The 27,106-nt window shown below is 47.5% G+C and overlaps 1 protein-coding gene across 1 annotated transcript in view; it reads right to left on the bottom strand.

Annotated features, from left to right (window-relative positions):
• The window catches only part of LOC138855405 (uncharacterized), a 32,524-nt gene extending 9,729 nt beyond the window's left edge, over positions 1 to 22,795 (bottom strand). The window contains exons 1-3 of the mRNA XM_070104579.1: positions 22,734 to 22,795; positions 10,272 to 10,356; positions 1,805 to 1,898 (exon numbers count right to left, since the gene is read on the bottom strand). Coding sequence (XP_069960680.1) covers positions 1,805 to 1,898; positions 10,272 to 10,356 — 179 coding nt within the window. The 5' untranslated portion in view covers positions 22,734 to 22,795. The remainder of the gene's footprint in view (positions 1 to 1,804; positions 1,899 to 10,271; positions 10,357 to 22,733) is intronic.
• Positions 22,796 to 27,106: the final 4,311 nt, after the last annotated feature.

Below are 27,106 nucleotides of genomic sequence, written 5' to 3'. Positions count from 1 at the left end.
CCCTGCCTCTCTCCCAGCCTCCCTCCCTGCCTCTCTCCCTGCCTCCCTCCCTGCCTCTCTCCCTGCCTCCCTCCCTGCCTCTCTCCCTGCCTCTCTCCCTGCCTCTCTCCCTGCCTCTCTCCCTGCCTCCCTCCCTGCCTCCCTCCCTGCCTCCCTCCCTGCCTCTCTCCCTGTCTCTCTCTCTGCCTCCCTCCCTGCCTCTCTCCGTGCCTCCCTCCCTGCCTCCCTCCCTGCCTCTCTCCCAGCCTCCCTCTCTCCTCCACTGCCTGTCTCCTCTCCTTTGTCTCTCCCTCTCTCTTAACCTCTCCCTTATTTTCCTCCTCCATCACGCTTTCTCTGTAACTCGTTCCTGATCACGTTCCTCCCTTTCCCCTCCCTCCTCCTCTCCCTTCCTCCCTCCTTCCCTCCCTTCCTTCAACCAAGGTCCACCTTGACAGCTGCAAGACAGATCACCGTCAACGGTAAACTTGTCTGTCAAAAGAGAACAGAACGTGTAGTGTGTCTAAGCATACCAACCACCATCACTACCATCTACCACCACTACCACCACTACTACCATCACTACCATCTTCAAGGACCCTCAGTGGAAATACTTAGACTTCGCTATGTATAATAATTTGCATAACTGTATTTATGTATACATATATATATATATATATATATATACATACAATGTATACATGTATATAAACGTACACTACCTCCACTACCATCACACTGGGTATACACTGAGAGGTGTATATCTCAGTGTATATACACTGAGAGGTGTATATCTCAGTGTATATACACTGAGAGGTGTATATCTCAGTGTATATACACTGAGAGGTGTATATCTCAGTGTATATATACACTGAGAGGTGTATATCTCAGTGTATATACACTGAGAGGTGTATATCTCAGTGTATATACACTGAGAGGTGTATATCTCAGTGTATATATACACTGAGAGGTGTATATCTCAGTGTATATACACTGGTAGTTTACATTAATCAGTATTTTAGGTATCAAAGTATTCTTGACTGGTGGTGTACAGGTGATATGTAGCCTTAATGACCCTCGTGTAGTAGATAGTCTTGAAACCCCATTAACCAACCAACCAGCCTTAATGACCCTCGTGTAATAGATAGTCTTGAAACCCCATTAACCAACCAACCAGCCTTAATGACCCTCGTGTAGTAGATAGTCTTGAAACCCCATTAACCAACCAACCAGCCTTAATGACCCTCGTGTAGTAGATAGTCTTGAAACCCCATTAACCAACCAACCAGTCTTAATGACCCTCGTGTAGTAGATAGTCTTGAAACCCCATTAACCAACCAACCAGCCTTAATGACCCTCGTGTAGTAGATAGTCTTGAAACCCCATTAACCAACCAATCAGCCTTAATGACCCTCGTGTAGTAGATAGTCTTGAAACCCCATTAACCAACCAACCAGCCTCAATGACCCTCGTGTAGTAGATGGTCTTGAAATCCCATTAACCAACCAATCAGCCTTAACGACTCTCGTGTAGTAGATAGTCTTGAAACCCCATTAACCAACCAATCAGCCTTAATGACCCTCGTGTAGTAGATAGTCTTGAAACCCCATTAACCAACCAACCAGCCTTAATGACCCTCGTGTAGTAGTCTTCAAACCCCATTAACCAACCAACAAGCCTTAATGACCCTCGTGTAGTAGACAGACTTTAAACCCCATTAACCACTCAACCAACTTTAGTGACCCTCATGTAATAGATAGAAATTAAAGGCAGTTACCCATCTACCCACCCCGACCACCAGCACCATCTGGCTAGCAGGACCCACCTGTAGTACCAGCTGCAGTTCCTGGGGTGCGGGAAGCTGCCTTCCTTCTCGCAAGACACCTTTGGATCCACAATGTAATCCGGATAACGACGATCTTTGAGAGGGAGAGACAGAGAGTTAGTACACACCTGGAATGATTGTACTCTGCTGGTACCTGTACTCCTGCTGTTGTTAGTACTCTTTCTGAAAGAGAAACCTTGTAACGACGTCTTCCCTGTGTCTTGACAATGGTCCAGGAATGTTCGAGACGTCGTCATGAGTTTCTATGGTTATTTTGCTTAGATTGTTGCAGCCAGGGTATTGTGTGTTGTGTATTGTTGCAGCCAGGGTATTGTGTGTTGTGTATTGTTGTAGCCAGGGTATTGTATGTTGTGTATTGTTGTAGCCAGGGTATTGTGTGTTGTGTATTGTTGTAGCCAGGGTATTGTGTGTTGTGTATTGTTGCAGCCAGGGTATTGTGTGTTGTGTATTGTTGTAGCCAGGGTATTGTGTGTTGTGTATTGTTGTAGCCAGGGTATTGTGTGTTGTGTATTGTTGTAGCCAGGGTATTGTGTGTTGTGTATTGTTGTAGAAAGGGTATTGTGTGTTGTGTATTGTTGTAGCCAGGGTATTGTGTGTTGTGTATTGTTGTAGCCAGGGTATTGTGTGTTGTGTATTGTTGTAGCCAGGGTATTGTGTGTTGTGTATTGTTGTAGCCAGGGTATTGTGTGTTGTGTATTGTTGTAGCCAGGGTATTGTGTGTTGTGTATTGTTGTAGCCAGGGTATTGTGTGTTGTGTATTGTTGTAGCCAGGGTATTGTGTGTTGTGTATTGTTGTAGCCAGGGTAGTATTGTGTGTTGTGTATTGTTGTAGCCAGGGTATTGTGTGTTGTGTATTGTTGTAGCCAGGGTATTGTGTGTTGTGTATTGTTGTAGCCAGGGTATTGTGTGTTGTGTATTGTTGTAGCCAGGGTATTGTGTGTTGTGTATTGTTGTAGCCAGGGTATTGTGTGTTGTGTATTGTTGTAGCCAGGGTATTGTGTGTTGTGTATTGTTGTAGCCAGGGTATTGTGTGTTGTGTATTGTTGTAGCCAGGGTATTGTGTGTTGTGTATTGTTGTAGCCAGGGTATTGTGTGTTGTGTATTGTTGTAGCCAGGGTATTGTGTGTTGTGTATTGTTGTAGCCAGGGTATTGTGTGTTGTGTATTGTTGTAGCCAGGGTATTGTGTGTTGTGTATTGTTGTAGCCAGGGTATTGTGTGTTGTGTATTGTTGTAGCCAGGGTATTGTGTGTTGTGTATTGTTGTAGCCAGGGTATTGTGTGTTGTGTATTGTTGTAGCCAGGGTATTGTATGTTGTGTATTGTTGTAGCCAGGGTATTGTGTGTTGTGTATTGTTGTAGCCAGGGTATTGTGTGTTGTGTATTGTTGTAGCCAGGGTATTGTGTGTTGTGTATTGTTGTAGCCAGGGTATTGTGTGTTGTGTATTGTTGTAGCCAGGGTATTGTGTGTTGTGTATTGTTGTAGCCAGGGTATTGTGTGTTGTGTATTGTTGTAGCCAGGGTATTGTGTGTTGTGTATTGTTGTAGCCAGGGTATTGTGTGTTGTGTATTGTTGTAGCCAGGGTATTGTGTTGTGTATTGTTGTAGCCAGGGTATTGTGTGTTGTGTATTGTTGTAGCCAGGGTATTGTGTGTTGTGTATTGTTGTAGCCAGGGTATTGTGTGTTGTGTATTGTTGTAGCCAGGGTATTGTGTGTTGTGTATTGTTGTAGCCAGGGTATTGTGTGTTGTGTATTGTTGTAGCCAGGGTATTGTGTGTTGTGTATTGTTGTAGCCAGGGTATTGTGTGTTGTGTATTGTTGTAGCCAGGGTATTGTGTGTTGTGTATTGTTGTAGCCAGAGTATTGTGTGTTGTGTATTGTTGTAGCCAGGGTATTGTGTGTTGTGTATTGTTGTAGCCAGGGTATTGTGTGTTGTGTATTGTTGTAGCCAGGGTATTGTGTGTTGTGTATTGTTGTAGCCAGAGTATTGTGTGTTGTGTATTGTTGTAGCCAGGGTATTGTGTGTTGTGTATTGTTGTAGCCAGGGTATTGTGTGTTGTGTATTGTTGTAGCCAGGGTATTGTGTGTTGTGTATTGTTGTAGCCAGGGTATTGTGTGTTGTGTATTGTTGTAGAGGGTATTGTGTGTTGTGTATTGTTGTAGCCAGGGTATTGTGTGTTGTGTATTGTTGTAGCCAGGGTATTGTGTGTTGTGTATTGTTGTAGCCAGGGTATTGTGTGTTGTGTATTGTTGTAGCCAGGGTATTGTGTGTTGTGTATTGTTGTAGCCAGGGTATTGTGTGTTGTGTATTGTTGTAGCCAGGGTATTGTGTGTTGTGTATTGTTGTAGCCAGGGTATTGTGTGTTGTGTATTGTTGTAGCCAGGGTATTGTGTGTTGTGTATTGTTGTAGCCAGGGTATTGTGTGTTGTGTATTGTTGTAGCCAGGGTATTGTGTGTTGTGTATTGTTGTAGCCAGGGTATTGTGTGTTGTGTATTGTTGTAGCCAGGGTATTGTGTGTTGTGTAGCCAGGGTATTGTGTGTTGTAGTAGCCAGGGTATTGTGTGTTGTGTATTGTTGTAGCCAGGGTATTGTGTGTTGTGTATTGTTGTAGCCAGAGTATTGTGTGTTGTGTATTGTTGTAGCCAGGGTATTGTGTGTTGTGTATTGTTGTAGCCAGGGTATTGTGTGTTGTGTATTGTTGTAGCCAGTAGCCAGGGTATTGTGTGTTGTGTATTGTTGTAGCCAGGGTATTGTGTGTTGTGTATTGTTGTAGCCAGGGTATTGTGTGTTGTGTATTGTTGTAGCCAGGGTATTGTGTGTTGTGTATTGTTGTAGCCAGGGTATTGTGTGTTGTGTATTGTTGTAGCCAGGGTATTGTGTGTTGTGTATTGTTGTAGCCAGGGTATTGTAGCCAGGGTATTGTGTGTTGTGTGTTGTGTATTGTTGTAGCCAGGGTATTGTGTGTTGTGTATTGTTGTAGCCAGGGTATGTGTGTTGTATTGTTGTAGCCAGTGTATTGTGTGTTGTGTATTGTTGTAGCCAGAGTATTGTGTGTTGTGTATTGTTGTAGCCAGAGTATTGTGTGTTGTGTATTGTTGTAGCCAGGGTATTGTGTGTTGTGTATTGTTGTAGCCAGGGTATTGTGTTGTGTATTGTTGTAGCCAGGGTATTGTATGTTGTGAATTGTTGTAGCCAGGGTATTGTGTGTTGTGTATTGTTGTAGCCAGGGTATTGTGTGTTGTGTATTGTTGTAGCCAGGGTATTGTGTGTTGTGTATTGTTGTAGCCAGGGTATTGTGTGTTGTGTATTGTTGTAGCCAGGGTATTGTGTGTGTAGCCAGGGTGTATTGTTGTAGCCAGGGTATTGTGTGTTGTGCCAGGGTATTGTGTGTTGTGTATTGTTGTAGAAAGGGTATTGTGTATTGTGTATTGTTGTAGCCAGGGTATTGTGTGTTGTGTATTGTTGTAGCCAGGGTATTGTGTGTTGTGTATTGTTGTAGCCAGGGTGTTGTGTGTTGTGTATTGTTGTAGCCAGGGTATTGTGTGTTGTTGTGTATTGTTGTAGAGCCAGAGTATTGTGTGTTGTGTTGTTAGCCAGGGTATTGTGAGTTGTGTATTGTTGTAGCCAGGGTATTGTGTGTTGTAGATTGTGTGTTGTGTATTGTTGTAGCCAGGGTGTTGTGTGTTGTGTATTGTTGTAGCCAGGGTATTGTGTGTTGTGAATTGTTGTTGCCAGGGTATTGTGAGTTGTGTATTGTTGTAGCCAGGGTATTGTGGGTTGTGTATTGTTGTAGCCAGAGTATTGTGTGTTGTGTATTGTTGTAGCCAGGGTATTGTGTGTTGTGTATTGTTGTAGCGAGAGTATTGTGTGTTGTGTATTGTTGTAGCCAGGGTATTGTGTGTTGTGTATTGTTGTAGCCAGGGTATTGTGTGTTATGTATTGTTGTAGCCAGCCAGGGTATTGTGTGTTGTGTATTGTTGTAGCCAGGGTATTGTGTGTTGTGTATTGTTGTAGCCAGAGGGTATTGTGTGTTGTGTATTGTTGTAGCCAGGGTATTGTGTGTTGTGTATTGTTGTAGCCAGGGTATTGTGTGTTATGTATTGTTGTAGCCAGGTTATTGTGTGTTGTGTATTGTTGTAGCCAGGTTATTGAGTGTTTAGTATTGTTGTAGCCAGAGTATTGTGTGTTGTGTATTGTTGTAGCCAGGGTATTGTGGTGTTGTATTGTGTGTTTGTATTGTTGTAGCCATTGTGTGTTGTGTATTGTGTATTGTGTATTGTTGTAGCCAGGGTATTGTGGGTTGTGTATTGTTGTAGCCAGGGTATTGTGTGTTGTGTATTGTTGTAGCCAGGGTATTGTGTGTTGTGTATTGTTGTAGCCAGGGTATTGTGTATTGTGTATTGTTGTAGCCAGGGTATTGTGTATTGTGTATTGTTGTAGCCAGGGTATTGTGGCTTTATTCAGCATTAAACACCTTTATTCAGCTGTAGAAAACATCTGTGTGTGTAATGGCAGGTGTTTTTCTGACAGGAAGAACCAGTCGGATTTATATAATTTTATGGTTCTTGTACCTTGACTTGTGACCTGTGACCTGTGACCTGTGACCTGTGACCTCGGCCGGATGCTCGCCACGTTGTTACATCCACGATAAGAATGGTCATTGGTCTGTTTCCGGTGTACTCACCGATTTGTACTCATCTAATTGTGGTTGCAGGGGTCGAGTCACGGCTCCTGGCTCCGCCTCTTCGCTGGTCGCTACTAAATGAACTCTTTCCCTAATCCATGAGCTTTATCGTACCTCTTCTTAAAGCTACGCATGGATTCTATCTCCACTTCATCACTCTCCAGATTGTTCCACTTCCTGACAACTCTGTGGCTGAAGAAATACTTCCTAACATCCCTGTGATTCATCTGAGTCATCAACTTCCGGTTGTGATCCCTTGTTGCTGTGACCCCTTGTTGCTGTGACCCCTTGTTGCTGTGACCCCTTGTTGCTGTGCCCCCTTGTTGCTGTGACCCCTTCTTGCTGTGACCCCTTCTTTCTGTGACCCCCTTCTTGCTGTGACCCCTTCTTGCTGTGACCCCCTTCTTGCTGTGACCCCTTCTTGCTGTGACCCCTTCTTGCTGTGACCCCTTGTTGCTGTGTCCTCTTGTTTCTGTGACCCCTTGTTGCTGTGTTCCCTTGTTGCTGTGTCCCCTTGTTGCTGTGTCCTCTTGTTGCTGTGACCCCTTATTGCTGTGTCCAATTGTTGCTGTGTCCCCTTGTTGCTGTGACCCCTTGTTGCTGTGACCTTTTGTTGCTGTGTTCCCTTGCTGCTGTGTCCCCTTGTTGCTGTGTTCCCTTGTTGCTGTGACCCCTTGTTGCTGTGACCCCTTGTTGCTGTGCTCCCTTGTTGCTGTGTCCCCTTGTTGTTGTGTTCCCTTGTTGCTGTGTTCCCTTGTTGCTGTGACCCCTTGTTGCTGTGTTCCCTTGTTGCTGTCTCCCCTTGTTGCTGTGTCCTCTTGTTGCTGTGTCCTCTTGTTGCCGTGACCCCTTGTTGCTGTGTTCCCTTGTTGCTGTGTTCCCTTGTTGGTGTCTCCACTTGTTGCTGTGTCCCCTTGTTGTGTCCCCTTGTTGTGTCCCCTTGTTGTGTCCCCTTGTTGCTGTGTCCCCTTGTTGTGTCCCCTTGTTGCTGTGTCCCCTTGTTGTGTCCCCTTGTTGCTGTGCCCCCTTGTTGTGTCCCCTTGTTGTGTCCCCTTGTTGCTGTGTCCCCTTGTTGTGTCCCCTTGTTGCTGTGTCCCCTTGTTGTGTCCCCTTGTTGCTGTGTCCCCTTGTTGTGTCCCCTTGTTGTGTCCCCTTGTTGCTGTGTCCCCTTGTTGTGTCCCCTTGTTGCTGTGCCCCCCTTGTTGTGTGTCCCTTTGTTGATGTGTCCCCTTGTTGTGTCCCCTTGTTGCTGTGTCCCCTCTATGGCTGAAGATATACTTCCTAACACCCGTGTGTGTGTGTTCTTAAATTCGTGGGTGGGAATGGCTGAGTTAAAGAAGGATCTGCCTCGAGCTTCCTGAAACCGTAGAGGCTTAACGAATCTCCTGGAGAGCGAAGCGTCATGTCTTCTTACGTGACATATCGTCGGTAATTCCAGCATTAATACTAGGATAGTCCCCCTGCTGGACGCCAGGGCGTCAGCCTTGAGTTTCCAGAGGACAGTCCTTTGCTGGACGCCAGGGCGTCAGCCTTGAGTTTCCAGAGGATAGTCCTTTGCTGGACGCCAGGGCGTCAGCCTTGAGTTTCCAGAGGATAGTCCCTTGCTGGACGCCAGGGCGTCAGCCTTGAGTTTCCAGAGGATAGTCCCTTGCTGGACGCCAGGGCGTCAGCCTTGAGTTTCCAGAGGATAGTCCCTTGCTGGACGCCAGAGCGTCAGCCTTTAGTTTCCAGAGGATAGTCCCTTGCTGGACGCCAGGGCGTCAGCCCTGTGTTTCTGGAGGATAGTCCCCCTGCTGGATGCCAGGGCGCCAGCCTTGAGTTTCTGGAGGATAGTCCCCCTGTTGGATGCCAGGGCGCCAGCCTTGAGTTTCCAGAGGATAGTCCCTTGCTGGACGCCAGGGCGTCAGCCCTGTGTTCCTGGAGGATAGTCCCCCTGCTGGATGCCAGGGCGCCAGCCTTGAGTTTCCAGAGGATAGTCCCTTGCTGGACGCCAGGGCGTCAGCCCTGTGTTTCTGGAGGATAGTCCCCCTGCTGGACGCCAGGGCGCCAGCCTTGAGTTTCCAGAAGCGAGTCTTTGCGTGTTACACCACAAAATAATTCATATCTTAGAATTAACGAGGTTCTGGGCTGGTCAAGGTGGAGGTCAGAGGTCAAAGTTCACGGGAGAACGATGCCCTTTGAAGGTAGGGGGAAGGGGGCTTGATGACTTGTGGGGGGAAGGGGAATTTGGTAGTATTTCTGGCCTCTCTAATGCAGGTCACTGGTATATTCCTGGTGTTTACCTGGTGTATACCTGGAATATACCTGGAGTATACCTGGAGAGGATTTCGGGGGTCAACGGTGTAGTTAAACGGGCCGTGTCGTTTCTTCTACTGTTGTCTACTCCTGTTGTCTCCTACTCCTGTTGTCTCCTACTCCTGTTGTTACTTACTCCTGTTGTTACCTACAACTGTTGTTACCTACTCCTGTTGTTACCTACTCCTGTTGTTACCTACTCCTGTTGTTACCTACTCCTGTTGTCTCCTACTCCTGTTGTTACCTACTCCTGTTGTTACCTACTCCTGTTGTTACCTACTCCTGTTGTTACCTACTCCTGTTGTTACCTACTCCTGTCGTTACCTACTCCTGTCGTTACCTACTCCTGTTGTTACCTACTCCTGTTGTTACCTACTCCTGTTGTTACCTACTCCTGTTGTTACCTACTCCTGTCGTTACCTACTCCTGTTGTTACCTACTCCTGTTGTTACCTACTCCCGTTGTTACCTATTCCTCTTGTTACCTACTCCTGTTGTTACCTACTCCTGTTGTTACCTACTCCTGTTGTTACCTACTCCTGTTGTTACCTACTCCCGTTGTTTTCTAGCTTCCTTCCTGGCTTACTAAAACTGCCAGAACAGATCCCTGGCTTAATCTTTTCCCCACTGGCTTGCCTGACGGTGGAAACTAATCCAGTTCCATCAGCTGGCTTGAGGCTTTCAAACCCACTAGCTCGCTACGTGGTCAAGAACCCACTGGAAAACTGTAATAATAATAATAATAATAATAATAATAATAATAATAATAATAATAATAATAATAATAATAATAATAATAATAATAATAATAATAATAATGTTTATTTCTACCAGTACATGATTCAACTTATACAGACCATAGCTCACACCTATGACATACTATATAGAAAGTTCCTGGTTATGTAGAGCATTTCCTGCAACTTAGGTCAATTTTGTCCCCAGGATGCCACCCACACCAGTCTGCTAACACCCAGGTACCTACTTACTGCTAGGTGAACAGTGACAACAGGTGTAAGGTGCCTAACACCCAGGTACATGCTTATTGCTAGGTGAACAGTAACAACAGGTGTAAGGTGACTAATATCCAGGTACCTACTTACTGCTAGGGAACAGGGACGGCAGGTGTAAGGTGACTAACACCCAGGTACCTACTTACTGCTAGGTGAACATCGACGCCCCAATGTTTCCACCCGTACCGGGGATCGAACCACGGACCTCAGTGCCTGAGTTAAGTGCGCTACCACCCGACAACGGGAATCAACAGGGAATGGATGGATGGAGTATGGAGGGAGGGTCTAACAGGATCAGAGGTACTGCAAGTACCTTAGTAAACTAAGCTAGGCTGGGTACCTACTGGATCCTGTCGATGTACTCACCTATTTGTGGCTGCGGGTGTCGAATCACAGCTCCTATGTTTGTGTCAGTGTTAGGTATTCAGGTACCAGGTACTCAGGCACTAGGTACTTACCATAGGGTCCTGGTATCGCGGATAGCACGGCAGTAGCACCCAACACCAGCAACACCACACCTGTCCAACACATGCTGCTCAACATCTGCAAAAAAGGAGAATATGTGAAGGGTTATGTACTATTAAGAGTACTCTAGCACTCTGAGCTTACATGTACTCTTATGTACTACCATGTACTCTAATGTCCAACACTGATAGCACCTGTAACACTCCACGTGTCCCCAACACCTAACAACACCTGTAACACTCCACGTGTCCCCAACACCTAACAACACCTGTAACACTCTTTGTCCCCAACACCTAACAACACCTGTAACACTCTACGTGTCCCCGACACCTGTCAACACCTGTAGCACTCCACGTGTCCCCAACACCTAACAACACCTGTAACACTCTACGTGTCCCCAACACCTAACAACACCTGTAACACTTCACGTGTTCCCAACACCTAACAACACCTGTAACACTCCACGTGTCCCCAACACCTAACAACACCTGTAACACTCTTTGTCCCCAACACCTAACAACACCTGTAACACTCTACGTGTCCCCGACACCTGTCAACACCTGTAACACTCCACGTGTCCCCAACACCTAACAACACCTGTAACACTCTACGTGTCCCCAACACCTAACAACACCTGTAACACTTCACGTGTCCCCAACACCTAACAACACCTGTAACACTCTTTGTCCCCAACACCTAACAACACCTGTAACACTCCACGTGTCCCCAACACCTAACAACACCTGTAACACTCTTTGTCCCCAACACCTAACAACACCTGTAACACTCCACGTGTCCCCAACACCTAACAACACCTGTAACACTCCACGTGTCCCCAACACCTAACAACACCTGTAACACTCCACGTGTCCCCAACACCTAACAACACCTGTAACACTCCACGTGTCCCCAACACCTAACAACACCTGTAACACTCTTTGTCCCCAACACCTAACAACAACTGTAACACTCTACGTGTCCCCGACACCTGTCAACACCTGCACCCACACAACCCACTTAATTACTCACACAAATTAGCATAAATACACAGTATCTGCACCTCAACAAATCTCTTCATCTCGTGGACACAGAACTGCCCAACTCACACTGACACTTATCCACCTCCCCACTTATCCACTTATCCAAGCCTCAACGCCTCAAATCCCGTTTTATCCAGGGGATAAAAGAAATTGAGATATGTATATGTTAATCCAGTGAGGACTGGACGTCTTCTAAATCCAATTAGTTAAGCTCATTCATGACCACAAACGAGTATGACAGGACATGAGTAATATTCATGACCCATTATGATACCACGTCCGATTCTTACTTATATATATATATATATATACATACTTGTATATATATATTATTGTAACCACGAACGAGTGGTATTGGTTACTAACAACACTGTGCTAGCCAAGGATTCGAACCCATGTTGTACTGGCCTGCCAGAACCACATGACGCCTTAACCCACAGGACTACCCAATCCTACAAGAACCAAGCACCCAGCCAAGCTAGGTGTGTTACTCTTGGTGCAAGGACATACGGAGGTGTGCTAGCTTATGACCAGCATATATATATATTATTGTAACCACGAACGAGTGGTTCGTAGAGTTTTATCAAGCCATGTTTCGCTCTAGTGTCGAAAATGCGACATTTCGCTCGATTCTCAGACTATTGACAAGTCACAAACGAGCGAGAAGACTGGGAAGAGGAGAGGAGAGGTTAGAGAAGCCATATTGAAGGTTTTTTGTGTGGTTTAATAAACAGAGAAAAGGGAGAAAGAGGGAGAGTAAGAGAGATAGAGAGAGGGAGAGTGAGAGAGAGGGAGAGAGTAAGGCCAGGCCATAAAGGAACAGGTCTGGCCGTGTTAGGTGTCAGGTTGAGACTTTAAATAAACGTGATTTATTTAGTGGAGAGGTTATCCTGGTAAGTTTTTGTTGAGAGAGAGAGAGAGAGAGAGAGAGAGAGAGAGAGAGAGAGAGAGAGAGAGAGAGAGAGAGAGAGAGAGAGAGAGAGAGAGAGAGAGAGAGAACACTGTGGGTGACCTCTCAGTGTAGTAGCACTCTGTGGGTAGTTACACTACTAGGAGTGTGTATCTCTGTGTTTCACTCTGTGTTGAGCTTTATCAGGTCATGTTTCACTCTGTGTAGAGCTTTATCAAGTTATGTTTCACTCTGTGTAGAGCTTTATCAAGTCAAGTTTTACTCTGTGTAGAGCTTTATCAAGTTATGTTTCACTCTGTGTAGAGCTTTATCAAGTTATGTTTCACTCTACATAGAGCTTTATAAGGTCATCTTTCACTTTGTGTAGAGCTTTATCAAGTCATATTTGACTCCTTGTAGAGCTCCATCAATTCACAAGCTCCAGTTCTTCCACTGTAGACCTACACAGGCGGCTCCTGCTACAAAGAGCGTCCTGAAGCCGAGTAGCTGAAACGATTACCATAGGCAAGGTGATCGACCCAGCCTTACCAACTACCTACAACCTCAATAACATACCAGAATGCCCCAGCACACATACCCCCCCCCCTTCCTCTCCCAGATGGCATAATTTTGTATTCCACCACCTGGATGGTCCTTCTCACAGCTGGGTGGAAAAAAGATGGTTATGAGAATTTGTAAGTAGCGATAATTTCCTTTAGGAAGTTAGCGATTGTTGTTGAATTTAATGATTGTGGTTTTAATGGCGATGGTTTTAATGTTAGTTTTATTGCTAATGGTGCTAACAGAAGTGGTTTTTAAACGGTTATGTGTTTTTTTTACAGTCGTTAAGAGCTTAAACAGTCACTAATTGCGGTTATTTCCAATCACTAACGATTATAACAGTAACGGTTTTTAACTGTCGCTAACGGTTTTTAACGGTCGCTAACGGTTTTAATGGTCGCTAACGGTTTTAACGGTAAGCAACAGCGACCCTTCGTGCCTGAGATAGCCCTCTCCTCTGTTATCCTGTCTCTACCCCCCTGTCTAATTATTCCCCCTCCCCTCCCAGCTCCCCTTCTACCGCCTCTCCCCCTCCCCTTTCCCTCCACCCCCGGAACCTGGAGCAGAATCCGCGTTCACTAGAAGATCAACACAGAGCGAAACATTGAGAATCCCCCTCGAAGATCGTCTTGCCCTAGAAGCGCGCTTGTCTTTTCTACTCTGCTATTGAGAGGGCGACGTTTCGACCCTGCTCTTTGGATCAAGAACCTCTCCTCACCCTCATCAAGGCATTTTCCTTGAGAGGCTTTGGATCGCTAACAAAAACAGCAGCCACTAGACAAAGACTAGTCCAGCTTCATGTTTTTGTCGCTTTCCTGTCGTCTCGGCGACTCGTCTTCCGACGGACGACCAGGACGACATCAAGAACACGTACAGAATCACTAAAGGACGTTGGATGCAAGCGCTAGCGCAAATGCAGTAAAATGCGATCCCTTATTGACTACATTTCGCCCACACAGTGAGCGAAGAGTGCACGAATATACACACTGTGAAGAGTCAAGTGGAGAATAGTAAATATGTGTTTATATTCCCATCGTTTCCTCCAAGAACTGAAGGAAGATGTTGAGCCTGTGAGGTCAAGGACTCAAGATTACCTTTCCTATCTCTGTAGAGCTCCATCAAGCCTTGATGCAGCTCTACACAGGACGAAACACTGCAACTAAAGCTTATTCAGCAACTGGTGTCTTTGTGTTCAAGCTGCAGGATGATCATTTATCAACTGGAACGCAGTCTCCATCATTACCCCTGGCCATAACGGGACGCGAGAGTCCCACCCACGGTAATAGCAGGGAAGATATGTGAGTCTGACCCATGTGAATCATCTGGGTATCCATACTTGAAGACGTTTTGCTAACCAGTGGCTGTTTTCAGTTCAATAAAGGGATGATACACGAAGATGTTAGAAAATGAGGTACTCAGTCCCTCAGGCTTGCAGAGTTATGTACGGAAGACACAAGAAGAGATTTTTTTTTTGCAGTGTGTTGGTGGATTGACCCGCCTTCACCTGTCCATGTTGGGTCTGAGGGGTGTGTAGGTGGTGGTGGTATGTAGGTGGTGGTGGTGTGTAGGCAGTGGTGGTGTGTAGGTTGTGATGTGTAGGTAGTGGTGTGTAGGTAGGTAGTGGTCTGCAGTTACTGGTGAAATACTCCTTTTTCGACAACAAGAAGAAAGTCGAGAAGATGATATGTAACCCTGACACGGACACTACACCCGGCACATACACTGACCTCGGTCAGATGACCAAAAGCTCCAAATGAGTAAGACCCGAATTAGGAAACACTTGTCCTGTTTCCTGACAGACCTTACCTAACCTAACTGTTCTCCCAGACAACCAAACCATCAACAATCTGCCAACACCTTAGCTAAATCTCATCTCGAAACCACCAACATTTCAGCCACAGCCATGAAATACTTGGTGAAGAAAAGGAAATCTATGACCAGTTCGGATTTTTAACCCCGGAGGGTTAGCCATCCAAGATAACCCAAGGAAAACAGTACTTCACCGAGGACTGTCTCTTATTTCCATTGTGATTCTTCAATCTTGTCCCCCAGGATGCCACCCACACCAGTTACCTAACACCCTGGTACCTACTGGCTTGCTAGGTGAACGGGATGACAGGTGTAAGGAAACACGCCCAATGTTTCCACCCTTGCAAGGAATCGAACCACGGACACTCAGTGTGTGAAGCAAATGTTGCCTACCAGGCCACGGGACACAGTGGAGGTTGTGCTATGATTTACGTCAGTGGGACCTCCTGAGACGTACATACCAAAGTCAGTTAACATTTTAGTGCATGTCAAAGAGACGATACAAAGACAATTGTTAGGTAAGTGGACACAGATGCGGCTAATGCTACATTTTTATTGTGGCAACGTTTCGCTCTACAGGAGCTTTATCAAGCCGTAACAAACAATACAAAGACACACACGGTATATATATGAAGGTACCACGTGTCCTTGTAAAGTAATGACTTGACAAAGCTCCTGGAGAGCGAAACGTTGCCGCAATAAAATGTCACATTAGTTACATCTGTGTCCATCTACCTAACACTTGGTCGGTAATTCTATTATTACAAAAATATGGACGACCTCTACACAGAAACAGCGAGAATTACCTTGTGTAGTTCCCAGAAGCAAGACTTATCTTTATGGTAAGTGACCGTAGCAACAGATTATGTTTACATTTCGCAGAATTGACCACAACCAATACATCTATATACGGTGTTAGCTGTCAGCGGCCCTATAAGCCATCAACAAGATAACTAATACAAGGCTCGATACGGCGGAAGCTGTCAGTGACCTTATATACTGCCAACAATAAGCTACACCTAATATAGGACTCGATACGACGAAAGCTGACAGTAGCCCTATAAACCAACAACAAGGAGATACAGCTAGTATAGGGCTCGATACGACGAAAGCTGACAGTAGCCCTATAAACCAACAACAAGGAGATACAGCTAATATAGGGCTCGATACGACGAAAGCTGACAGTAGCCCTATAAACCAACAACAAGGAGATACAGCTAATATAGGGCTCGATACGACGAAAGCTGACAGTAGCCCTATAAACCAACAACAAGGAGATACACCTAATATAGGGCTCGATACGACGAAAGCTGACAGTACCCCTATAAACCAACAACAAGGAGATACAGCTAATATAGGGCTCGATACGACGAAAGCTGACAGTAGCCCTATAAACCAACAACAAGGAGATACAGCTAATATAGGTCTCGATACGGCGGAAACTGTCAACGACCCTATATACCACCAACAAGCCACAACCCATAACATTACTTAAAACATGTGACCACATAACCTAATTCTTTCCCAGCAGAAAACCTCTTAAGCCTATCTTTCCACTGTACTCCAGTGTACACAGATGTACTCCCTTGTACTCCCATGTACACCCATGTACTCCCATGTGCACCCATGTACTCCCATGTACTCCCTTGTATATCCATGTACTCCCTTGTACATCCATGTACTCCCTCGTACATCCATGTACTCCCATGTTCTCCACTGTACATCCATGTACTCCCATGTACATAAATAATATGACGTAATTCTACCATACTGTACAACTAGGGGAACATTTGTCTTGTTTCCTGAGAAATAAAACATTACCAGCACCACAGGGGGAGAGACAAGGTTGACTGCACATTCCCTGACTTCAAGGAAGACTTCAACAAGGTTCCAGTTGGTAAATATTGCAGAGATTGCAGCACAGATTGCATTGAGTGAGAAGTGATACGTACAGTTGGGAGTCAGTGAAATATCTGGTTCCAGACTGGTTCCAGACTGGTTCCAGATTAGCAGAAGCAGCACCAGCGGAGAAAGAACCACGATCTTGAATAATTCAACCATGACACCTTGCTTAGAGACAAGGGATGATACAATCTCTCTCTCTCTCTCTCTCTCTCTCTCTCTCTCTCTCTCTCTCTCTCTCTCTCTCTCTCTCTCTCTCTCTCTCTCTCTCTCTCTCTCTCTCTCTCTCTCACTCTCTCACCCACACACCCAGCTACACTCTAATCACCTACCTAATTAACCAGACCTGGACTCACCAGTCAACCTGTCAATAACTGCTGTCAACACCTCTGTCAAATTCCACACCTGACTGTCAGCAACACTCACACACCATCAATCATCCTGATATCTCTCTCACTCACCTCTCAACTTCCTGTCACCTCAACTTGACTCAAATTGAAGTATAATTTGTATCATTATAATTATCATAATAATAATAATAATGGTAGTGCCTCCTTGGATGGTTGTTGTCTACCAACCTACTACCACAGGATGGTAGTACCTCCCTGGGTGGTTGTTGTCTACCAACCTACTACCACAGGATGGTAGTACCTCCCTGGGTGGTTGTTGTCTACCAGCCTACTACCACAGGATGGTAGTACCTCCCTGGGTGGTTGTTGTCTACCAACCTACTACCACAGGATGGTAGTACCTCCCTGGGTGGTTGTTGTCTACCAGCCTACTACCACAGGACGGTAGTACCTCCCTGGGTGGTTGTTGTCTACCAACCTACTACCACAGGATGGTAGTACCTCCCTGGGTGGTTGTTGTCTACCAGCCTACTACCACAGGACGGTAGTACCTCCCTGGGTGGTTGTTGTCTACCAGCCTACTACCACAGGACGGTAGTACCTCCCTGGGTGGTTGTTGTCTACCAGCCTACTACCACAGGACGGTAGTACCTCCCTGGGTGGTTGTTGTCTACCAGCCTACTACCACAGGACGGTAGTACCTCCCTGGGTGGTTGTTGTCTACCAGCCTACTACCACAGGACGGTAGTACCTCCCTGGGTGGTTGTTGTCTACCAGCCTACTACCACAGGATGGTAGTACCTCCCTGGGTGGTTGTTGTCTACCAGCCTACTACCACAGGACGGTAGTACCTCCCTGGGTGGTTGTTGTCTACCAACCTACTACCACAGGATGGTAGTACCTCCCTGGGTGGTTGTTGTCTACCAGCCTACTACCACAGGACGGTAGTACCTCCCTGGGTGGTTGTTGTCTACCAGCCTACTACCACAGGACGGTAGTACCTCCCTGGGTGGTTGTTGTCTACCAGCCTACTACCACAGGACGGTAGTACCTCCCTGGATGGTTGTTGTCTACCATCCTACTACCACAGGACGGTAGTACCTCCCTGAGTGGTTGTTGTCTACCAGCCTACTACCACAGGACGGTAGTACCTCCCTGGGTGGTTGTTGTCTACCAGCTTACTACCACAGGACGGTAGTACCTCCCTGGGTGGTTGTTGTCTACCAGCCTACTACCACAGGATGGTAGTACCTCCCTGGATGGTTGTTGTCTACCATCCTACTACCACAGGATGGTAGTACCTCCCTGGATGGTTGTTGTCTACCATCCTACTACCACAGGACGGTAGTGCCTCCCTGGATGGTTGTTGTCTACCAACCTACTACCACAGTACGGTAGTACCTCCCTGGGTGGTTGTTGTCTACCAGCCTACTACCACAGGACGGTAGTACCTCCCTGGGTGGTTGTTGTCTACCAGCCTACTACCACAGGACGGTAGTACCTCCCTGGATGGTTGTTGTCTACCATCCTACTACCACAGGACGGTAGTACCTCCCTGAGTGGTTGTTGTCTACCAGCCTACTACCACAGGACGGTAGTACCTCCCTGGATGGTTGTTGTCTACCAGCTTACTACCACAGGATGGTAGTACCTCCCTGGATGGTTGTTGTCTACCAGCTTACTACCACAGGATGGTAGTACCTCCCTGGATGGTTGTTGTCTACCAGCTTACTACCACAGGATGGTAGTACCTCCCTGGATGGTTGTTGTCTACCATCCTACTACCACAGGACGGTAGTGCCTCCCTGGATGGTTGTTGTCTACCAGCCTACTACCACAGGACGGTAGTACCTCCCTGGGTGGTTGTTGTCTTCCAGCCTACTACCACAGGAGGGTAGTACCTCCCTGGGTGGTTGTCTACCAGCCTACTACCACAGGACGGTAGTACCTCCCTGGATGGTTGTTGTCTACCATCCTACTACCACAGGACGGTAGTACCTCCCTGGGTGGTTGTTGTCTACCAGCCTACTACCACAGGACGGTAGTACCTCCCTGGGTGGTTGTTGTCTACCAGCCTACTACCACAGGACGGTAGTACCTCCCTGGATGGTTGTTGTCTACTAGCCTACTACCACAGGATGGTAGTACCTCCCTGGATGGTTGTTGTCTACCAGCCTACTACCACAGGATGGCAGTACCTCCCTGGAGAGTCGTTGTCTACTAGCCTACTACCACAGGATGGTAGTACCTCCCTGGATGGTTGTTGTCTACCAGCCTACTACCACAGGATGGTAGTACCTCCCTGGATGGTCGTTGTCTACCATCCTCCTACCGCAGGATGGCAGTACCTCCCTGGATGGTCGTTGTCTACCATCTCACCACCACAGGATGGTAGTACCTCCCTGGAGGGTCGTTGTCTACTAGCCTACTACCACAGGATGATAGTACCTCCCTGGAGGGTCGTTGTCTACTGGCCTACTACCACAGGATGGTAGTACCTCCCTGGATGGTTGTTGTCTACCAGCCTACTACCACAGGATGGTAGTACCTCCCTGGAGGGTCGTTGTCTACTAGCCTACTACCACAGTATGGTAGTACCTCTCTGGATGGTTGTTGTCTACCACCCTACTACCACAGGATAGTAGTACCTCCCTGGATGGTTGTTGTCTACCAGCCTACTACCACAGGATAGTAGTACCTCCCTGGAGGGTTGTTGTCTACCAGCCTACTACCACAGGATGGTAGTACCTCCCTGGAGGGTCGTTGTCTACCAGCCTACTACCACAGGATGGTAGTACCTCCCTGGAGGGTCGTTATCTACTAGCTTACTACCACAGGATGGTAGTACCTCCCTGGATGGTCGTTGTCTACCAACCCACCACCACAGGATGGTAGTACCTCCCTGGATGGTCGTTGTCTACCATCCCACCACCACAGGGTGGGAGTACCTCAGTGGATGGTCGTTGTCTACCATCCCACCACCACAGGATGGTAGTAACTCCCTGGATGGAAGTTTTCTACCAACCCACTGTGTCTTAAACCCATTAAGTCGTCCCAGAGACAGTAGCAACAGTAACAACAGTAAGAACAGGAACAACCGCCACCAATACTCACACAATTCTTGAACACAATCCACAGTTCCATGGCTGGAACAATTCAGAAATCTCCTTCAATTTGGTACATTTTCCGGTCCACTGTGGGCCATTACTAAGGCCCAGTTGGACAATGGTCCAAGATCGTTTTGATATCATTAAGCGTCTCTCAGTATCTATACACTGAGAGGTGTGTATATCTCAGTGTATATTAAACACTGAGAGGCATGTATCTGTGTATATACAGTGGGATGTGTGTATTAGTGTATATACATGTAGAGGTGTATGTTGGGATAAAGTTCCTGGACCCATTCCCGGCCTCTGGAATCTCTGAACTATCGCTCACAGGAAGGTCACAGACTACCACCCACAGGAAGGTCACTGAGTGGCTACTACCCACAGGAAGGTCACTGAGTGGCTACTACCCACAGGAAGGTCACAGTGTGACTACCACCCACAGGAAGGTCACAGAGTGACTACCACCCACAGGAAGGTCACAGAGTGACTACCACCCACAGGAAGTTCACTGAGTGGCTACTACCCACATGAAGGTCACAGAGTGACTACCACCCACAGGAAGGTCACAGTGTGACTACCACCCACAGGAAGGTCACAGAGTGACTACCACCCACAGGAAGGTCACAGAGTGACTACCACTTACAGGAAGGTTACAGAGTGACTACCACCCACAGGAAGGTTACAGAGTGACTACCACTTACAAGAAGGTCACAGAGTAACTACCACCCACAAGAAGGTCACCGAGTAACTGCTACCCACAGGAAGGTCACCGAGTAACTACTACCCACAGGAAGGTCACCGAGTAACTACTACCCACAGGAAGGTCACCGAGTAACTACTACCCACAGGAAGGTCACCGAGTAACTACTACCCACAGGAAGGTCACCGAGTAACTACTACCCACAGGAAGGTCACAGAGTGACTACCACTTACAGGAAGGTTACAGAGTGACTACCACCCACAGGAAGGTCACAGAGTGACTACCACTTACAAGAAGGTCACAGAGTAACTACCACCCACAAGAAGGTCACCGAGTAACTGCTACCCACAGGAAGGTCACCGAGTAACTACTACCCACAGGAAGGTCACCGAGTAACTACTACCCACAGGAAGGTCACCGAGTAACTACTACCCACAGGAAGGTCACCGAGTAACTACTACCCACAGGAAGGTCACCGAGTAACTACTACCCACAGGAAGGTCACAGAGTAACTACCACCCACAAGAAGGTCACCGAGTAACTACTACCCACAGGAAGGTCACCAAGTAACTACTACCCACAGGAAGGTCACCGAGTAACTACCACCCACAGGAAGGTCACAGAGTGACTACCACCCACAAGAAGGTCACAAAGTGACTACCACCCACATGAAGGTCACAAAGTGACTACCACACACAAGAAGGTCACAGAGCGACTACCATCCACAGGAAGGTCACAGAGTAACTACCACCCACAGGAAGGTCACAGAGTAACTACCACCCACAAGAAGGTCACAGAGTAACTACCACCCACAGGAAGGTCACAGAGTAACTACCACCCACAGGAAGGTCACAGAGTAACTACCACCCACAAGAAGGTCACAGAGTGACTACCACCCACAAGAAGGTCACAGAGTGACTACCACCCACAAGAAGGTCACAGAGTGACTACCACGCACAAGAAGGTCACAGAGTAACTACCACCCACAAGAAGGTCACAGAGTGACTACCACCCACATGAAGGTCACAGAGTAACTACCACCCACAAGAAGGTCACAGAGTGACTACCACCCACATGAAGGTCACAGAGTAACTACCACCCACAAGAAGGTCACAGAGTGACTACCACCCACATGAAGGTCACAGAGTGACTACCACACACAAGAAGGTCACAGAGCGACTACCACCCACAAGAAGGTCACAGAGTAACTTCCACCCACAAGAAGGTCACAGAGTGACTACCACCCACAAGAAGGTCACAGAGTGGCTACCACCCACAAGAAGGTCACAGAGTGACTACCACCCACAAGAAGGTCACAGAGTAACTACCACCCACAAGAAGGTCACAGAGTGACTACCACCCACATGAAGGTCACAGAGTGACTACCACACACAAGAAGGTCACAGAGCGACTACCACCCACAAGAAGGTCACAGAGTAACTACCACCCACAGGAAGGTCACAGAGTAACTATCACCCACAGGAAGGTCACAGAGTAACTATCACCCACAGGAAGGTCACAGAGTAACTACCACCCACAGGAAGGTCACAGAGTAACTATCACCCACAGGAAGGTCACAGAGTAACTATCACCCACAGGAAGGTCACAGAGTAACTACCACCCACAAGGTCACAGAGTAACTACCACCCACAAGAAGGTCACAGAGCGACTACCACCCACAAGAAGGTCACAGAGTAACTACCACCCACAGGAAGGTCACAGAGTAACTACCACCCACAAGAAGGTCACAGAGTAACTACCACCCACAGGAAGGTCACAGAGTAACTACCACCCACAGGAAGGTCACAGAGTAACTATCACCCACAAGGTCACAGAGTAACTACCACCCACAGGAAGGTCACAGAGTAACTACCACCCACAAGAAGGTCACAGAGTAACTACCACCCACACGGTCACAGAGTAACTACCACCCACAAGAAGGTCACAGAGTAACTAACACCCACAAGAAGGTCACAGAGTAACTACCACCCACAGGAAGGTCACAGAGTAACTACCACCCACAAGGTCACAGAGTAACTACCACCCACAAGAAGGTCATGACGATACACTATAAATCAGCAGGGAACGTCTTACCTGGCCAACAGGGAACACAGGCAACACAAAGGCTTCAAGACACGCTGAACTCTCGCACAAGAATGCCTGGACACGCTTCCTGCAGCGCAATTTATAGCCCAGCGTCTCCAGGAGGTTGCCAGACCTCTTTGATCGACTCGAACTTCGCGAGGACCTAGACTGCTTAAGGAGAGCGAAACCACGCTTCGATCTGCTAGGTGCTTCGATCTGCTAGGTGCTTCGATCTGCTAGGTGCTTCGATCTGCTCGATCTGGTAGGTGCTTGGATCTGCTAGGTGCTTCGATCTGCTAGGTGCTTCGATCTGCTAGGTGCTTCGATCTTCTAGGTGCCTCGATCTGCTAGGTGCTTCGATCTTCTAGGTGCCTCGATCTGCTAGGTGCTTCGATCTGCTAGGTGCTTCGATCTGCTAGGTGCTTCGATTTGCTAGGTGCTTCGATCTGCTAGGTGCTTCGATCTTCTAGGTGCTTCGATCTGCTAGGTGCTTCGATCTGCTAGGTGCTTCGATCTGCTAGGTGCTTCGATCTGCTAGGTGCTTCGATTTGCTAGGTGCTTCGATCTGCTAGGTGCTCCGATCTGCTAGGTGCTTCGATCTGCTAGGTGCTTCGATCTTCTAGGTGCTTCGATCTGCTAGGTGCTTCGATCTGCTAGGTGCTTCGATCTGCTAGGTGCTTCGATCTGCTAGGTGCTTCGATCTGCTAGGTGCTTCGATCTTCTAGGTGCTTCGATCTGCTAGGTGCTTCGATTTGCTAGGTGCTTCGATCTTCTAGGTGCTTCGATCTGCTAGGTGCTTCGATCTTCTAGGTGCTTCGATCTGCTAGGTGCTTCGATCTGCTAGGTGCTTCGATCTGCTAGGTGCTTCGATCTGCTAGGTGCTTCGCTCTGCTAGGCGCTTCGCTCTGCTAGGCGCTTCGCTCTGCTAGGTGCTTCGATCTGCTAGGTGCTTCGATCTGCTAGGTGCTTCGATCTGCTAGGTGCTTCGATCTGCTAGGTGCTTCGCTCTGCTAGGTGCTTTATCCTAACTTGAAAGCCTTCAGCATCTTTCAGAGGGTCGATGTTTCGCCCTTGATCATGAAACGTTTTTCTCGTTGCCGAGGTTAGTTAATGGGGTTTCAAGACTATCTACTACAAGAGGATCATTAAGACTGGTTGGTTGGTTAATGGGGTTTCAAGACTATCTACTACACGAGGATCATTAAGACTGGTTGGTTGGTTAATGGGGTTTCAAGACTATCTACTACACGAGGATCATTAAGACTGGTTGGTTGGTTAATGGGGTTTCAAGACTATCTACTACACGAGGGTCATTAAGACTGGTTGGTTGGTTAATGGGGTTTCAAGACTATCTACTACACGAGGGTCATTAAGGCTGGTTGGTTGGTTAATGGGGTTTCAAGACTATCTACTACACGAGGATCATTAAGACTGGTTGGTTGGTTAATGGGGTTTCAAGACTATCTACTACACGAGGGTCATTAAGACTGGTTGGTTGGTTAATGGGGTTTCAAGACTATCTACTACACGAGGGTCATTAAGGCTGGTTGGTTGGTTAATGGGGTTTCAAGACTATCTACTACACGAGGATCATTAAGACTGGTTGGTTGGTTAATGGGGTTTCAAGACTATCTACTACACGAGGGTCATTAAGGCTGGTTGGTTGGTTAATGGGGTTTCAAGACTATCTACTACACGAGGGTCATTAAGGCTGGTTGGTTGGTTAATGGGGTTTCAAGACTATCTACTACACGAGGGTCATTAAGGCTGGTTGGTTGGTTAATGGGGTTTCAAGACTATCTACTACACGAGGGTCATTAAGGCTGGTTGGTTGGTTAATGGGGTTTCAAGACTATCTACTACACGAGGGTCATTAAGGCTGGTTGGTTGGTTAATGGGGTTTCAAGACTATCTATTACACGAGGGTCATTAAGGCTGGTTGGTTGGTTAATGGGGTTTCAAGACTATCTATTACACGAGGGTCATTAAGGCTGGTTGGTTGGTTAATGGGGTTTCAAGACTATCTACTACACGAGGGTCATTAAGGCTGGTTGGTTGGTTAATGGGGTTTCAAGACTATCTACTACACGAGGGTCATTAAGACTGGTTGGTTGGTTAATGGGGTTTCAAGACTATCTACTACACGAGGGTCATTAAGGCTGGTTGGTTGGTTAATGGGGTTTCAAGACTATCTACTACACGAGGGTCATTAAGGCTACATGTCACCTGTACACCACCAGTCAAGAATACTTTAATACCTAAAATACTGATTAATGTAAACTACCAGTGTATATACACTGAGATATACACCTCTCGGTGTATATACACTGAGATATACACCTCTCAGTGTATATACACTGAGATATACACCTCTCAGTGTATATACACTGAGATATACACCTCTCAGTGTATATACACTGAGATATACACCTCTCAGTGTATATACACTGAGATATACACCTCTCAGTGTATATACACTGAGATATACACCTCTCAGTGTATATACACTGAGATATACACCTCTCAGTGTATATACACTGAGATATACACCTCTCAGTGTATATACACTGAAAGAGAGAGGGTGGGTGTGGGCTGGTACCACACTGTGTCTTAATCTGATCCCCACACCATATGTGGGTGGCTGTGGGGGTTAGTAGTGGTGGTAGTGGTGGTAGTGGTGGTAGTGGTGGTAGTGGTGGTAGTGGTGGTAGTGGTAATATTCTCACACCATCTCTACGTCTCAGTAGGTACCTTGGTGTTAGTCACCTGCTGTTTCTGTTCACCTAGTAATAAGTAGGTACCTGGGCGTTAGGTGACTGGTGTGGGTGGCATCCTGGGGGACAAGATTGAAGGATCACAATGGAAATAAGACAGATCATGATGACCCACTGACTTTCTTGGATTATCCTGGCTGGCTAACACTCTCTACCCTGGGTTATCCTGGCTGGCTAACCTTCCTTACCCTGAGTTATCCTGGCTGGCTAACCTTCCCTACCCTGGGTTATCCTGGCTAGCTAACCTTCCCTACCCTCTGTTATCCTGGCTGGCTAACCCTCCCTGTCCTGGGTTATCCTGGCTGGCTAACCCTCCCTACCCTGGGTTATCCTGGCTGGCTAACCTTCCCTATCCTGGGTTATCCTGGCTAGCTAACCCTCCCTACCCTGGGTTATCCTGGCTGGCTAACCCTCCCTACCCTGGGTTATCCTGGCTGGCTAACCCTCCCTACCCTGGGTTATCCTGGCTGGCTAACCCTCCCTACCCTGGGTTATCCTGGCTGGCTAACCCTCCCTACCCTGGGTTATCCTGGCTAGCTAACCCTCCCTACCCTGGGTTATCCTGGCTAGCTAACCCTCCCTACCCTGGGTTATCCTGGCTGGCTAACCCTCCCTACCCTGGGTTATCCAAGCTGGCTAACTCTCCCTGCCCTGGGTTATCCTGGCTGGCTATCCCTCCCTACCCTGGGTTATCCTGGCTGGCTAACCCTCCCTACTCTGGGTTATCCTGGCTGGCTAACCCACCCTACCCTGGGTTATCCTGGCTGGCTAACCCTCCCTACCCTGGGTTATCCTGGCTAACTAACCCTCCCTACCCTGGGTTATCCTGGCTAGCTAACCCTCCCTACCCTGGGTTATCCTGGCTGGCTAACCCTCCCTACCCTGGGTTATCCAAGCTGGCTAACTCTCCCTGCCCTGGGTTATCCTGGCTGGCTATCCCTCCCTACCCTGGGTTATCCTGGCTGGCTAACCCTCCCTACCCTGGGTTATCCATGCTGGCTAACTCTCCCTGCCCTGGGTTATCCTGGCTGGCTATCCCTCCCTACCCTGGGTTATCCTGGCTGGCTAACCCTCCCTACCCTGGGTTATCCTGGCTGGCTAACCCACCCTACCCTGGGTTATCCTGGCTGGCTAACCCTCCCTACCCTGGGTTATCCTGGCTGGCTAACCCTCCCTACCCTGGGTTATCCTGGCTGGCTAATTCTCCCTACCCTGGGTTATCCTGGCTGGCTAACCCTCCCTACCCTGGGTTATCCTGGCTGGCTAATTCTCCCTACCCTGGGTTATCCTGGCTGGCTATCCCTCCCTACCCTGGGTTATCCTGGCTGGCTAACCCTCCCTACCCTGGGTTATCCTGGCTGGCTAACCCTCCCTACCCTGGGTTATCCTGGCTGGCTAACCCTCCCTACCCTGGGTTATCCTGGCTGGCTAACCCTCCCTACCCTGGGTTATCCTGGCTGGCTAATTCTCCCTACCCTGGGTTATCCTGGGTTGATAACCCAGGATAACCCAGCAGTAGCAGCAACAGTAACAACAGCAGTAGCAGCAACAGTAACAACAGCAGTAGCAGCAACAGTAACAACAGCAGTAGCAGCAACAGTAACAACA

This window comes from Cherax quadricarinatus, chromosome 93, assembly GCF_038502225.1.
Source record: "Cherax quadricarinatus isolate ZL_2023a chromosome 93, ASM3850222v1, whole genome shotgun sequence".
NCBI classification, from domain to species: Eukaryota; Metazoa; Arthropoda; class Malacostraca; order Decapoda; family Parastacidae; genus Cherax; species Cherax quadricarinatus.
The sequence above is the reverse complement of the archived record's forward strand: the minus strand, read 5'-3'. Positions and strand labels throughout refer to the sequence as shown.